This window comes from Muscardinus avellanarius (assembly GCF_963383645.1).
Source record: "Muscardinus avellanarius genome assembly, chromosome: 5".
Classification (NCBI taxonomy): Eukaryota; Metazoa; Chordata; class Mammalia; order Rodentia; family Gliridae; genus Muscardinus; species Muscardinus avellanarius.
In genome coordinates, this window is record NC_137790.1 from 89,336,460 (window position 1) to 89,351,022 (window position 14,563).

Here is a 14,563-nt window from a genome sequence, read left to right on the forward strand (position 1 = left end):
CACACGAGCTCCAGGGGCAGGTCCGCAGCTAGGCAGAGGCGTTTGGATGACAGGCATGGACAGGACCTGACCCGCAGCGCGACAGCATCCCCGAGCGCGCCAAGCGCGGGAGCCGCCCGCCGCCGCGCTCCCGCCCTCCGCACCGATTCCCTGCCGCCGCTCGCCCGCCGGCCTCCCGGCCCGGCCCCGGGCGCCCGCCCGCCCGCCCCCTCCCCGGCCCGCCCGCCCCCTCCCCGGCCCGCCAGCTTCCCGCCGGCGCCGGCGCCTCCCACCGCGCGGCCTCCCGCCTCCCGCCTCCCGCGCGGCCGGCCGCCCCGCCCCCGCCCGCCCGCCCGCCGCTCTGCCGCAGTCGGGCGCTCATCGTCATTCCGCGCTCGCCGCCGCCGCCCCCGCCCCGCCCCCGCCCGGTCCCCGCCGCTGCCGCCGCCTGCCCAGCGGCCCGGGAGGCGGAGGCGCGGGGGAGGAGGCCCCGCTCGGCTCCGCAGTCCCGGATGCTGCATGACTTCATCCTTCCGCCGGCTCCCCTGCTGAGCTAGGGCCGGTCCGGCAGCTAGCCCGCCGCCCGCGCCCCGCCGCAGTCCCGCGCCCACCGGTGCCCGCCATGTCCGAGATCCTACCCTACAGTGAGGACAAGATGGGCCGCTTCGGCGCAGATCCCGAGGGCTCCGATCTCTCCTTCAGCTGCCGCCTGCAGGACACCAACTCCTTCTTCGCGGGCAACCAGGCCAAGCGGCCCCCCAAGCTGGGCCAGATCGGCCGAGCCAAGCGAGGTACGCGGCCGGGCTCGGAGTCGCCGCCTGACCCAGAAACCCTCCAGCGGGCGCCGGCTGCGGTTCCCCGCCAAGTGGCCGCAGCTCGTGCCGCAGACCAGCGCAGCCGGCTGCCCTCCCGCCCGGGCTGGGGGTCCCTGCTGCAGCGTTGTGCCCCTCTCCTGGGAACACAGTGCCCCGGATTCGATACTCGCACCGCTGGAGCCGAGCCCGGGCACCTGGGCGAGGGGGAGGGGCCGGCCGGGGCATTGGGGCTGCTTGGAGTGGGGACACAGGGTGATGGTCCAGTTCCCGGGGACCAGATGCGAGGCGGTTGATGCCACGAAGAACCTTCGGGTAGAGGGGCGTCCGACTGGAGGGCAGGGAGGCCGGGGGCTCGGCTGTACCGGTTGTTTGCATGGGGAAGGGTCTCTTTCGGAGCTAGGATCAGAGAGGGTTTCAAGTGGCGAGAGCTTTGGGGGTGGACCGGCTGGATGTTCCGTTTGAGGAGGGGGCTCTACTTGCTAGAGGTTTCCGACCAGCTCCGGTGGCGGGAGGGCTGGCACTGGTAGAATAGCCGGAGCCTTTGGGAGAGGGGCGTTCCACCACGGGGAGGGGAGGGGTCTGGGAGCTAGGCTCGGCGGCCGGGCGGGGACCGGGAGAGTCCGGAGGAGAGCTGGGCGGAGCGGGGTTCCGAAGGGCGCCGCAGGGCCACGAGCAGCAGCTGCGCGGGGCTTGAGGACGGGCCGCTCTCGCCGCCGCCCCCCGAGGCCGCGCGCCTGACGCGCTTTTTCCCTGCGCAGTGGTGATCGAGGATGACCGGATAGACGACGTGCTGAAGGGGATGGGGGAGAAGCCGCCGTCCGGAGTGTAGAAGCGCCGGCTCCGGGCCCAGCCCCGCAGCGGCCAGGAGCGCGGGCCGGCGATGCGGCTGCCGGCGCCCCCCGCCCCGGCCCAGGCGCCCGCGGGCGGGGGCTGCAGGGCCACACCGCCGCCAGGTCAGCGTCGCTACCGCCGCTGCCGGGCACTCCGGAGCTGTCCGCTTCAGCACCACGGCGGCGGCAGCGGCGGCGCGGACCTGCCGGGAGCCCGCCGCCGCGCTCATGCACTTTAGAACCTCGGGCCGCAGCCCCACCCCGCACACCGGAACGGACGGAGACCCGCGGCCCCAGTCCCGGCCCACCCACTCCCGCACGGCTCCCCTGCCCAGTCCCCCCTGCGGCCAGTCTGGGCTGCAGACCCAGGCTGCCGGCGTCGGACCGGCGCGGCCAGGGATGTTTGGCTGCGTATTTGCATGAGCTTCCCACCCACCTGAGCCCAGCCCTCCAGGGCTGTCCCTGACCCTCACCCCTGTCTGGCGTGACCCCAGCCTCTTTCTAAGGAACTTCCTCAGCACATTTGTATTTTTATATCCGATTCTTTGTTTACTGGCTCCGCTCATGGTTTGTGCCCTCCCCCACAGCCTCCATCATGCTCTTCTGCGCCTGGCAGATAGGATGGGTGTTGAGGCTGGGGTGGGACAAAGTCCCCAACATGGTCAACAACCACAAGGCCAGTCTGCTTGGGCCTGACCGCAAGAGGCTCTCGAGCAGACTCCTCCCCCAAGGTATCACCTTCTAAGGACCCAGATCTGATTTTACCTTGGACCCCTTTCTCCTACTCCTGGGAACCCATACGGGGACTGCTCTGCACCTTTGGATGACACCTGTGGACCTGGAGATGTTCTCAACCCAGGGGTGTCCTTTGTAAATGTCCCTCCATCCTCACTGTATCAGGAGTGTGTGAATAAACACAGACCTCCTCTGTGTGTGTGTGTGTGTGTGGCTGCTGCTTTGGTCTGCTCATGAGTCAGGCCTAAATGGGAGGGAGGCAGGTACTTGGGAATCTCAGGTGCAAAGCTGCTGGTGGGGGGAGGGTTGCCAAAGTGAACCCAGGCAGGACAGCCTGGCCTGGGAACATCATTCTGATGTGGCCTTCTTGGGTACATGTACAGCCCAAGCAGGACAGGTCACTAGTGTTGGGGCTGGAGTCAGAAGCATAAAGCAATCTAAACTCAGCCACTTCTTGTGGATGAATGCAGGTTAGATGGGGGTCTCTGAGGCTGGCTGCTATGCAGAGAGGTGGTCTTGAGCTTTATACCCCAGGCACTGGTGCTTTGATATGGTGAAGGAAGAAAGCAGCCATCTGAGCTCTGGAACTTGTTGGACGTGAGCTGTATAGGCTCGTATGGACTTGTTCTCACCCAGCTCTATCTTACACACAAGGCCTCTGGGGTAGGAGTACCTACTACCAATGCTGATCAGGCATGCTAAGTCCCTGAGGAGCCCAGGGCAGAAGGGCACCAAGGGCTGGAGGACTATGCTCTGGCCTCACAGCTGAATGGCACTGAGAAAATCCTCATGATCCGAGTCCTGGAGGAAGCATAGTGAGCTGGGAGGGCTGGGTGGTGAGAGGATCTGGGCTCCCAGGGCCAGCTGCGTCACACTGAGCTCCCCACCCTTGCGCATGAGGTAGAGGTGGAAGTGGAAACCGCTGCCATAGGTTGAATGCTTCAGGGACCAGCCATAATGGGCTTGGGCATAGTGTCTGGTCCGAAAGTGGGGGGCTGCAGAGGTCATGGAGATGAACCGGCCCCCAGGGACCAGCACCCGGCTCACCTGCAAGGCAGACAGAGAAGTCATCGGTGATGAATCATCTGCAGGTTCTCAAAGGTCAGTAGTGCCCCAGATGCCCTCCCAGTCAAATCTCCACCTAGGAGCTCAGGCTTTCCATGGCAAAGAATAGGCCACCTTCTCTGCCTCGGCCATTCCATGAAAGTAGGGCTATATTCTAGACGGGGAGGAGCGCAGCAGTGCAGGAGGCACAGCTTCCCTATCAACTGCTCACCTTCCCAGTCTGTGTCACTTGTTTGGAACTGAGCTGCTACCTCACCCCTATGGCAACCCAACAGCCATCTATCACTGGCTTTGGTGAGCTTGGCCACTCCAGCCTTCTGTGGCCTCCTCTAACCTTGACCCAGCGTAACCCTCTCCATTTGTCAAAGAATGAGAGTAACCCCTATCTGTCCAAAACAGACTTCTGGCTTCTGACTTCTTCCAACCTCCCCAAAATGCATCCCCTCACCCCATCTCCTCCTCTGTCCTCTCTTGCTTCCTCACCTCACGCAGCACCTGGTCCACAGTGTGGACACCTTCAGAAGATACAGTCCAGGGATCCCGCTCTCCAGCCAGCAGGGCATCCAGTGTGCCCTTCTCAAGGACCACATCAAAGGAGTCACTGGGGAAGGCCAATGCTCGCACATCCATGGTCTCCCAGCGCAGCCTGGGTATGTGGGCATAGCGAGCCTGCATGGCAGCCACCACTACTGATGAGTAATCCACACTGGTCACATTGGGGAAGCCTCCAAGGAACAGCTCGTAGCTCAGAGCACTGTTTCCGCAACCTGGAGTGGGAATGGGATGGGTGGCAAAAGGAGATTAGCTTTGGTTCTCACCTCCCCCTAATTACTCATCCTTTCTTGGCTCCATTTTCTCTTAGTCCAAACCCTGAAGTACTGAGGGACAGGCAAAGGGTGCAGAAGAGTATGAGCTTTGGAATCACACAGAACTGGGCACAAACCCTAGCTCTATTATTCCTGGCTGGCTATGTGGATTAGACCAGATTGTCTTAATACCGAGAACTTGGATTTTCTATTAAGAAAAAAATGGAAGTAGCAGTTAATAGGTTGTCTACATGCAGGATCCAATGCACTAAATTCTTTGTATGTGTGTATGTTTGGTATTGGGGACTGAAACCAGGGGCATTCTACCTCTAAGGTATACCTATTTTCTTTTTTATTTTTTTTGAAACAGGTTCTCACTAAATTGCTGAGGCTGGCTGTAAACCAGCAATCCTATCTCAGACTCCCAAGTATTGGGACCACCAGTGTGTGCCACTATGGCTGGCAATGCACTAAATTTAAGAACTAAAACATCTATGTAGTAGCTAAAGAAGCTAAGAACTTAAAGATTCAAAGGTTAAGATTATGCTATCCCTAGTTACACAGCCATAGAAAATTATTCCATGTTGAGTTTCAATTTCCTCAAACTCAGAATGGGGATAATAATGGCATCATTAGGACCATAATTTTAGTTTTATTTTAATTCGTAACTATTCAGAGGATCTCAGAAGAAATCAGCCCTGGAAAGGCTTCAACATTATCTTACCTTTTTTTTTTTTTTTTTTTTTGCAGTACTGGTATTGAGGATGGAACTCAGGGGTATTCTATCTCTGAGCTACACCCCCAGCCCTATTATTTTTTTAATTCTTTATTTTGAAACAAAGTCTCGCTAAGTTACAGAAGGCTTCACTAAGTAGCTGAGGCTCTCCTTGAACCATGATACTGTCTCAGCCTTCCAAATGCCGAGATTACAAGTGTGTGCCACCATGCCTGGCTTATTTTTATTTCTAAGGCAGAATTAATAAGTGAAGGGAAACTAAGTGGGACATAGAGTGGAACAGATCCTTTGTAATTCTTCATGTGTGTATTTAGAACTACATATTGATCTCTGTTGATTAAAAGTATCTTCCCTCAAGGAGCTCCTGCTTTGGTGCAAAAAGCAAATGTGGAATCGGGTAACTAACATATATTAGAATAAATATTTCAATTGGAGCTGGGTGTGGTGGCGTAGGCTTATAATTCCAGCATTTGGGAGACTGAGATGGGAGGATCGTGGTTCACAAACAGCCTCAGCTACTACTTAGTGAGGCCCTTTGCAACTCAGTGAGATCTTGTTTCAGGAGGATCGCGCTGGTTCAGAGCCAGCCTTGCTGGCTTAAGAGACCCTGTTTCCACATAAAAAAGTAAAAAAATAGGTCTGGGAGTGTAGCCCGTGGGAGTGTATCCCGGAGGTAGAAGGGCTTCCAGTAGCACAAAAAAAAAAAATAAAATAAAATAAAAAAATAAAATGAGATCCTGTTTCAAAATAAAGAATAAAAAATAGGGCTGAGGGTGAGGGTGTACCTTGGAGTAGAATGCCTCCTGAGTTCAACCCTCAACACCACACACACACACACACACACACACACACACACACACACACTCTCTCTCTCTCTCTCTCTCTCTCTCTCTCTCAATAGGAACAGGCTGTGGGAGCACACAGCATCCTTTACCCCATCTCAGCTGGTGAGTTTTAGGGGAGCTGACAACCAAGTGGCATTGGGATTGAAGCCAGAGGCATTCTACCTCTGAGCTACACCCCTATTTTATTTCATTTTTGGTGATACTGGGGGTGGAACCCAGGGGCTTTCTACCAGACCTATTTTATACTTTATTTGGAAACAGGGTCTCACTAAGTTGCTGAGAGCCTAAGTAGCTGAGGCTGGCTTCGAACCTGTGTGATCCTCCTGTCTCAGCCTCCCACACGCTGGGATTACAAGTGTGCGCCACCACAACTGGCTCCCTATTTTATTTTTTATTTCAAAAGTCTCACTGTTTTGCTAAATTACTGAAGAGTCTTGCTAAATAACTGTGTTTTTTTTTTTTTTTTTTTTTTGTACTGGGATTGAACCCAGAGGCATTCTTTCTTCAAGCCACATCTCACAACCCTGTTATTTTACTTTTATTTTGAAACAGGGTCTCACTAGGTTGATAAGAATCTCACTACTTGCTGAGGTTGTCTTGAACCTGTAATCCTCCTGTCTCAGCAACCAAAGTACTGGGATTACAGGCATGTGTCATCATGCTTGGCTCCAAGTAGCATCTTGAAAATGTAAATCACAACAGTCTAGTGGGAAATACCTAGAATGCAGTCTCAAAGAGGGTAGTGTCAGGTTGAAGGAGGAGTGGATCTATAGCTCAGTGGGCATGACATGACTGCTTTAAAAGATCCAGTGGCCTCTTCCAGGCCCTTCCACAGTCAGGCTCAGGCTGAGATAGGGCTGGATGACAGCTCTTATCAGACCCACAGAGGGGATCCCTAGGTTCTGGAATTATGCTGCTTTTAATCCTCATTTACCACCCTAAGAGGATCATAGGATCACTTGTTAGGATAGTCCTAATCTAACAGAGCCTGGCACCTGGACAGGACATCCAGAAGCACCAGGCCAGTCCTCAGCAGTCTGCTCCATGCTCCTCATCAGCCCAGGCCCTGGAGCTCAGAGAAAGTACTGTCTGGCCTGGGAAAACCTCACATATACTTCCCCACATTGGAGCCACAAGTGCTGGTAGATACAGCACACAGGAGAGGGTTAAGGGTAGCTGTGTAGGAGACCCTAACTCAGTCCTAGGCTGAAATCCACTGGGTTCTCTGCCCACAATCCCTTCACCAGCTGCTATCTGATCTTTTTTGCCTGCAGAGCTCCACCCAACTGAAGACAAACCCACATCTCCTTACTTTGTTTCCCTTGATACAGGCTGGCATCATCGTAGAGAACTTAACAAGGAAGAGAGAATAAAGCCTGACCCCAGGGCCAGCATACAAAGCATACTTACAAAGCAGTGATTTCTGATTTCTGCCTCGGTGATATGGAGCCCATAACTAAGAAAAAGCTTGGGAAGGCCACTGCCACCTATGATGGGACTTTAGGGAAGTAAAACTAGGGAGAATGACCCAAATCTAAGAACACATCACACAGAAGTCTAGAACTATGAGGATGCTAACCCAACGGCAAGAGACTGAGTGCCCGAGCCCTAAATGCCTATTTATTTATTTATACATACATACTGGGGATTGAACCCAGGGGCAGACCTCTAAGCTACACCCCCAGCCCTATTTTTTTTTTTTCAGTACTAGGGATTGAACCCAGGAACATTTTACCTCTAAGTTACACCCTCAGCCCTATTTTTAAATTTTGAAACAGGGTATCACTAAGTTGCAGTAGGCCTAAGTAGCTGAGGCTGGCCATGAAGGTGGGATCTTTCTGTCTCAGCCTCCCAAGTACAAGGATTATAAGCATATGCCACCACCCTCAGCTTCTATTACTTATTTTTGAAACAGGGTCTCACTAAGTTGCTGAGACCCTCACTAAGTAGCTGAGGCTGGCTGCAAACCTGAGATCATCCTGTCTCAGCCTTCCAAGTATTACAATTACAATGTGTACCTTCACTCCAAGCCTATTTATTTATTTATTTATTTATTTATTTATTTATTTATTTTGCAGTACTGGGGATGGAACCCAGGGGCATTATACCTCTGAGCTACACCCCAGCCCTATTTTTCAGTCTTTTTATTTCTTGAAACAGGGTTTCACTGAGTTACAAAAGGCCTTGCTAAGGTAGCTGAGGCTGTTCGTGAACCGTAATCCTTTAGTCTCAGCCTCTTGAATGCTGGAATTACAAGTATGTGCCACCATGCTTATTTTTTTTAATATTTTTTTTGGTGTGGTACTGGGGATTGAACCCAGAAGCATTCTACCTTTGAGCTACACTCCCAGCCCAATTTTATTTATTTTGAAACAGGATCTTGCTAGGTTGATGAGAGTTTCACTACTTGCTGAAACTGTCCTCAAACCATGATCCTCCTGTCTGAGCCTCCCAAATCGTGGCCTCACAGGTATGCATCACCATATGTGGTTCCAATTCATGAATTTATAACAGGAAAAATAAGCATCATGGGGATGGATAATTAAATCCTCTTGTTGGTCCCTTTTCTCCCTATAAGAAATTGGAGATCAAACTATAAGTTTTTTGTTTTGTTTTATTCTCTTTTGTTTTTGCAGTACTGGGGATGGAACCCAGGGACATTCCACCTCCAAGCTACACCCTTAGTCCTATTTTTTTATTCTTTATTTTGAAACAGGGTTTCACTGAGTTGCAAAGAGCCTCACTAAGTAACTGAGGTTGTCCTCAAACCTCAATCCTCCTGTCTCAGCCTCCCAAATGCTGGGATTACAAGCGTGTGCCACCACGCCCAGCTCTGATCAGAAGATTTCTAAAGAGTCTGGAATCAAGGACAGAGAATCAGAGAAGAAGAATGGCAGGAAAGCTGGGCCGCCCAGCCATGTTCTCACTTGCCATGAGGATATTCTAGTCACAGGAACTGGACACATAGAGCTCAGGCAGGGTCTCTGAACAATCCTGAAGAAACTCTCTGACTCCTGTTTTCTTTCCTTTCTTTTTTGTGGTGCTGGGGATTGAACCCAGAGATATTCTACCTCTGAACTACACCACCAGCACTGTTTTATTTTTAATCTTGAAACAGAGCCTAAATTGCAGAGGACCTCACTAAGTTGCTGAGGCTGACCACGAACCTGCAACCCTCCGGACTTAGCTTCCCAAGTACTAGGATTACAGGCATGCACCACCATGCCTGGCTCTGACTCCTATTTTCAATGATAATGACAATTGGGGGGTGTAGGTCAGTGATAGTGTTTTTGCCTAGTAAGCATAAGGCCCTGGGTTTGATCCCCGCCCCCCCAAAAGTGTAGTTCCATAACAATAGTTAGCAGTCACTGAAATGAACACTAGATACTATGCTAAGCACTTTATAAGAATTGTCTCAGCCAGGCGTGGTGGTACACCCTTGTAATCCCAGCATTTGGGAGGCTAAGCCAGGAGGATCCCTGTTCGCAGACAGCCTCAGCTACTGAGGCCCTTTGCAATTCAGTGAAACCTTTTTTCAAAATAAAGAATAAAAATAGGTCTGGGGATGTAGCTCAGAGGTAGAATGGGGCTGTGTTCTATCCCTAGCACTATAAATAAATAAATAAATAAATAAATAAATAAATAGAATTGTCTCAGTTTATTTTCACGGTATATTCATAAAGAAGATATTATTATTTTTTGTGGTACTGGGGGTAGAACCTAGGGGCTTTCTACCTCCTGGCTATACTCCCAGACCTATTTTATACTTTATTTGGAAACAGGGTCTCACTAAGTTGCTGAGAGCCTCACTAAGTAGCTGAGGCTGGCTTCAAACCCATGTGATCCTCCTGACTCAGCCTCCCAAGCACTAGGATTACAAGCGTGCGCCACCACGACTGGCTTAGAAGATATTATTTCCAAGTATGGTGGCACACGCTTGTAATCCTAGTACTTGGGAGGCTGAGACAGGAGGATCACAAGTATGAAGTTAGGCTCAGTAATTCAGAGAGACCTTTGGCAACTTAGCAAGACCCTGTTTCAAAATAAAAAGTGCTGGGGGTATGTGGCTCAGAGGTAGAATATCCCTTGGTTTAATCCCCGGTACCAAAAAAAAAAAAAAAAAAAAAAAAAAAGGAAGGAAGGAAGGAAGGAAGGAAGGAAGAAAGAGAAAAAGAAAAAAGGGAAGAGCCAGGCTTGGTGGTGCATGCTTACAATCCCAGTACTCAGATACTTAATGAGGTTCTCAACAACTTAGTGAGACCCTGTTTAAAAAAAAAAATAGTTCTGAGAGTGTAGCCCAGAGGTAGAAGGCCTCTGGGTTCCACATCCAGTACCACAAAAAAAAAAAAAAAAAAAAAAAAAAAAAGATAGGAAAAAAGGAAATATATATATATTTTTCATTTTCCAGACTGGGAATTTGAGGAGAGTGGATCAGAAACACAAAATTATAGTCAGAGGTAGAGCCAGCATTTGGACCCAGGTCTACCTTATTCCAGAGTTCTAAATCACTCTGTTCAACTACCTTCTATGTTCAAGAGGCATGTTCACTCACCCTCAGTGGTGACAGCCCATCTTTAGCTACATCAACATGATATTAGGCTAGAGTTCACAATGTAGTTGCTGGACCAATTTCAAGGGAATGCTAGACACCTCTCTGTCCATCTGGATGGTGCAGTAGCAGAACTAGAAGCTCTGGAGTCAGAGGGCATTTTTTACTTCACTTTGCTGCAGTAAAGGTAGTAGATACTATTGATGCTCTGATCAGATCTCCTGGGAAGCCTCTAAGCAATTTTTGTATATCCCTAGGTTTTGATGTGTTTACTTGTAAAAGTTTGCATCTGTGACTCTTCAAGCTGAAATTACCCTCAGGGAAACTGCCTGAGACCATAATTTTGCTTGCCTTCTTCCTTTCTCCACTCTCTCAATTTCTCACCAGTTTCTCCTGGGAAAAGATCTAACAAATGACTTATCCTTACCTCAGAATTTGCTTCTGGGGGATCCAACCTAAGACAATGACCCACATCAAGAGTTGCCAGATCTAGCTTGCCACCTCTGTGTGTGTGGGTTGGGGTTGAACTCAGGAGGCATTCTACCTCTGAGCTACTCCCCCAGCACCCCCCTTTAAATTTTAAAACAGGGTCTCACTAAGTTGCAGAGGGGCCTAAGTTGCTGAGGCTGGCCTTGAACCTGCAATAATCCTTCTGTCTCATCCTCCCAAGTACCAGGATTACAGGCATGCACTACCACACCCAGCTTGCCACCTCTTTTCATAAATAAAGTTTTATTGGAGCATAGCTATTATACTTACCTATGTATTGTCTGTAGCTGTTTGTCCACTACAACAAAACTGAGTACCTGTGACTGAGGCTGTAAAGCCTAAAATATTTACCATTTGGCCACATTCAGAAAAAGCTTATAAAAGCTGGGTATGGTGGTGCACACTTGTAATCCCAGTACTTGGGAGGCTGAGACAGGAAGATTGTGCAGGTTAAAAGCCAGCTTCAGCTACTTAGTGAGGGTCTCAGCAACTTAGTAAGACCCTGTTTCCAAACAAAATATAAAATAGGTTTGGGAGTATAGCCCGGAGGTAGAAGAATCCTGGATTCCATCTCCCAGTACCACAAAAAAAAAAAAAAAAAAAAAAAAGAAAAAAGAAAAAAGAAAAAGGAAAAGAAAATAAAACAAAGAAAAAAAAAAAGACACCCTAACCTAGAGTTAAGTCTTTTTTTTTTTTTTTTTTTTGCAGGTCTTGGGATGGAACCCAGGGGCATTTTACCTCTGAGCTATACCCCCTGCCCTAATTTTTATCCTTTATTTTGAAACAGGGTGTCACTAAGTTGCAGAGGGCCTCACTAAGTAGCTGAGGCTGTCTGTGAACCTCAAGGCTGAGACAGGAGGATCACAGGTTTGCAAGTTCATGGCCAACCTCAGCAACTTAGTGAGGCCTCTGCAACTTAGTGACACTCTGTTTCAAAATAAAAAATAGGAGCTGGACATGGTGGTACATGCTTGTAATCCTAGCATTTGGGAGGCTGAGACAGGAGGATCCAGGTTCGCATAAAAAATAGGGCTGGGGTGTAGCTTGAAGGTAGAATGCCCCTGGGTTCCATCCTCAGTACTGCAAAAATAAATAAGTAAATAAATAAATACATAAATAAAAATTTTAAAAAATAAAAAATAAGATAGGGTTGAGGAAAGCCAGGCATGGTGGTGCATACTTACAATCCCAGCATTTGGGAGGCTAAGAGAGGAGGATCGCAGCTCGAGGACAGCCTCAGCTACTACTTAGTGAGGCCCTTTGCAACTCAGTGAGACCTTGTTTCAAAATAAAGAACAAAAAATAGGGCTGGGGGCATAGTTCAGAGGTAGAATGACTCTGGGTTCAATCCCCAGTACCACAAAATAATTAATAATAATAATAATAATAATAATAATAATAATAAGGCTGGGGATATAGTTCAGAGGTAGAGTGCCCCTGGGCTCATTCAATCCCCAGCATCACAAAAAAGGAAAGAAAACAGGTTGAGTCAGGTACGGTGGTACACGCTGGTAATTCCAGCATTTGGGAGGCTGAGACAGGAGGATCTGGGTTCACGGCCAGCCTCAGCTACTTAGTGAGGCCCTTTGCAACTCAGTGAGACTCTGTTTCAAAATAAAGAATAAAAAATAGGGCTGAGGATGTAAATTGGAAGTAGAATGCCCCGGGTTTCATCCCCAGTACCCCACAAAAGAGGGGGGGGGAGAGGGAGAAAGGGAGGGAGGGAGGGAGGGAGGGAGGGAGAGAGAGAGAGAGAGAGAGAGAGAGAGAGAGAGAATGAATATTCCTGGAATCCATTTTAGACCATCCCTACAATTACAATTATAACCTCAAGTGGGGTTTAGCTTTCCAGGTGATTCTGATGCGCACTAAAGCTTGAGAAACATAGCTGTATGATAAATCTATAAGTTCACGTAAAAGTTTACAACCACAAAATTAAAGAAATTGTTTCTTTCTGAAAGGAAGAAGGTTGGGGGGGCAAGGAAGACCCGAGCCTTTTTTTTTTGCAGTAACACACACACACACACACACACACACACACACACACACACACACACACACAGAACAGCCTAAGCAAGTACAAAGATTCTCATCAACCTACTGAGATCCTGTTTCCAAACAAAAAAATAAAAAACAGGGCTGTGATGTAGCCCAGAGGTAGAATGCCTCTGGGTTCCATCCCCAGTACCACAATAAATAAATAAATAAACAAACAAACGTATTTAAATAAATAAATAAAATTACAGTAAAAATGAGCTGAGCCAGCTAAGCATGGTGGCACACACCTGTAATCCCTGTCCTTACAAGGCTGAGACAGGAGGATAACAGGTTCAAAGCCAGCCTCAGCAACTCAGTGAGGTTCTTTGCAATTCAGACTCTGTTTCAAAATTAAAAAGAATAGCCAGGCATAGTGGTGCACACTTGTAATCCCTGCACTTGGGAGGCTGAGACAGGAGGATCGCAGCTACTTAGTGAGGCTCTCAGCAACTCAGTGAGACCCTGTTTCCAAATAAAAAATATATAATAGGTCTGGGAGTATAGCCCAGAGGTAGAAAGCCCCTGAGTTCCACTCCCAGTACCACAAAAAATATATAAATAAATAAAAATAAACAAAAGCGCTTGGTGCCTGCAAGGCCCTTATCCCGCTTGAACTAGCAGTCCCATTTCTAGAAATAAACCTGAATCTCACAACAGATCCATGTTGTTCTAAGTTATACAGCCAATTAGCTTTGGGAATTGAACTGGGAATTGAACTAGGTCCTCTGATCTCTCCAGTGCCTGAAACAGGCTCCCGGGTCGGTCGGTCTGTCTGACACACACACACACACACGCGCGCGCGCGCGCGCGCGCGCTTCCACCCATGCTTAGATCCCGAGGAACTGTTTTTACTCCAGTTTTCCCTGACTAAATACAACGGGATTCTGAAGGTACTGGATCTTGTCGCCCCACAGGGCCGTGCTCTGATAGGAGCAAACAGAGGGGTCCGGCCAGGAGGGGACGGATCCCCCAGCAGCGCCGGGCAGCACCCGGACTACCCACCTAGCACGAGGATCCGGTCCTCGGGCCGCAGCTCCGGCTCTAGGAGGGCACGGAAAGAGGAAAAGTCCCCGAACCACTCGTAGGGAGCGGTGTTGGCCGCGCCTCGGTAGCGCTGGTTCCAGTACTGGACCTCGCAGTACTCAAAGTTCCGCTCGGGTAACTCCGGCGAGGGTGCGGGGGCCGGAGGAGAGGCCATGCTCCCCGCCGCCGGGCCGCCAGCTCCGCCCTCGCTAGCCAATCACGAGGGCGGGACGTGGAGGCGGGGCCCGTGTGTCTCCGCCCACCACATGCAGTTGCTCAACACAAACACGTGGAGCTTCCGCCGTCTGCTGGGCGTTCCCTGAAGAATCCTCCGGCTGGGAAAGCCGATCGTCCGGGTTGTGCAGCCTCTGCTATAACTGCCAGTTGACCTCCAAGGACCACACGCCTGGTGTCAGACTCTTCGGGCTCAACACTACCTTCTCATATTTCAGTTTGAGCGGCTCCTTTCATTAAGAGCTAAAAAACTAAAGATTCACTTTTTCCCAAGCCGCTTTTTTGAGCAACCGTAAGGCTCTGAAGGGAGGTGGGAGAGGTGCAGACCAAGAATTTGCCCTCCAGCGTGAACACAGGTATACCTAGCCCAGGCGAAGAGGAATGCAAAACGCTTGTTTTATATTAGCGTCTGTGTGGCCA

At 50.1% G+C, this 14,563-nt stretch overlaps 2 protein-coding genes across 2 annotated transcripts; one reads left to right on the top strand and one right to left on the bottom strand.

Moving 5' to 3' along the window:
* Positions 1-601: 601 nt before the first annotated feature.
* Positions 602-1,623, top strand: CAMK2N2 (calcium/calmodulin dependent protein kinase II inhibitor 2; the record flags this gene model as incomplete). The annotated part of the gene is made up of 2 exons (XM_080696057.1): positions 602-770; positions 1,553-1,623. 2 exons carry the CDS (start codon positions 602-604, stop codon positions 1,621-1,623), a joined length of 240 nt encoding a protein of 79 aa, XP_080552183.1.
* Positions 1,624-3,118: 1,495 nt separating this feature from the next.
* On the bottom strand, positions 3,119-14,084 carry EEF1AKMT4 (EEF1A lysine methyltransferase 4; the record flags this gene model as incomplete). The annotated part of the gene is made up of 3 exons (XM_080696310.1): positions 3,119-3,406; positions 3,908-4,191; positions 13,889-14,084. The coding sequence occupies 3 exons, from the start codon at positions 14,082-14,084 to the stop codon at positions 3,119-3,121; spliced, it is 768 nt and encodes a 255-aa protein (XP_080552436.1).
* Between the last annotated feature and the right edge of the window lie 479 nt (positions 14,085-14,563).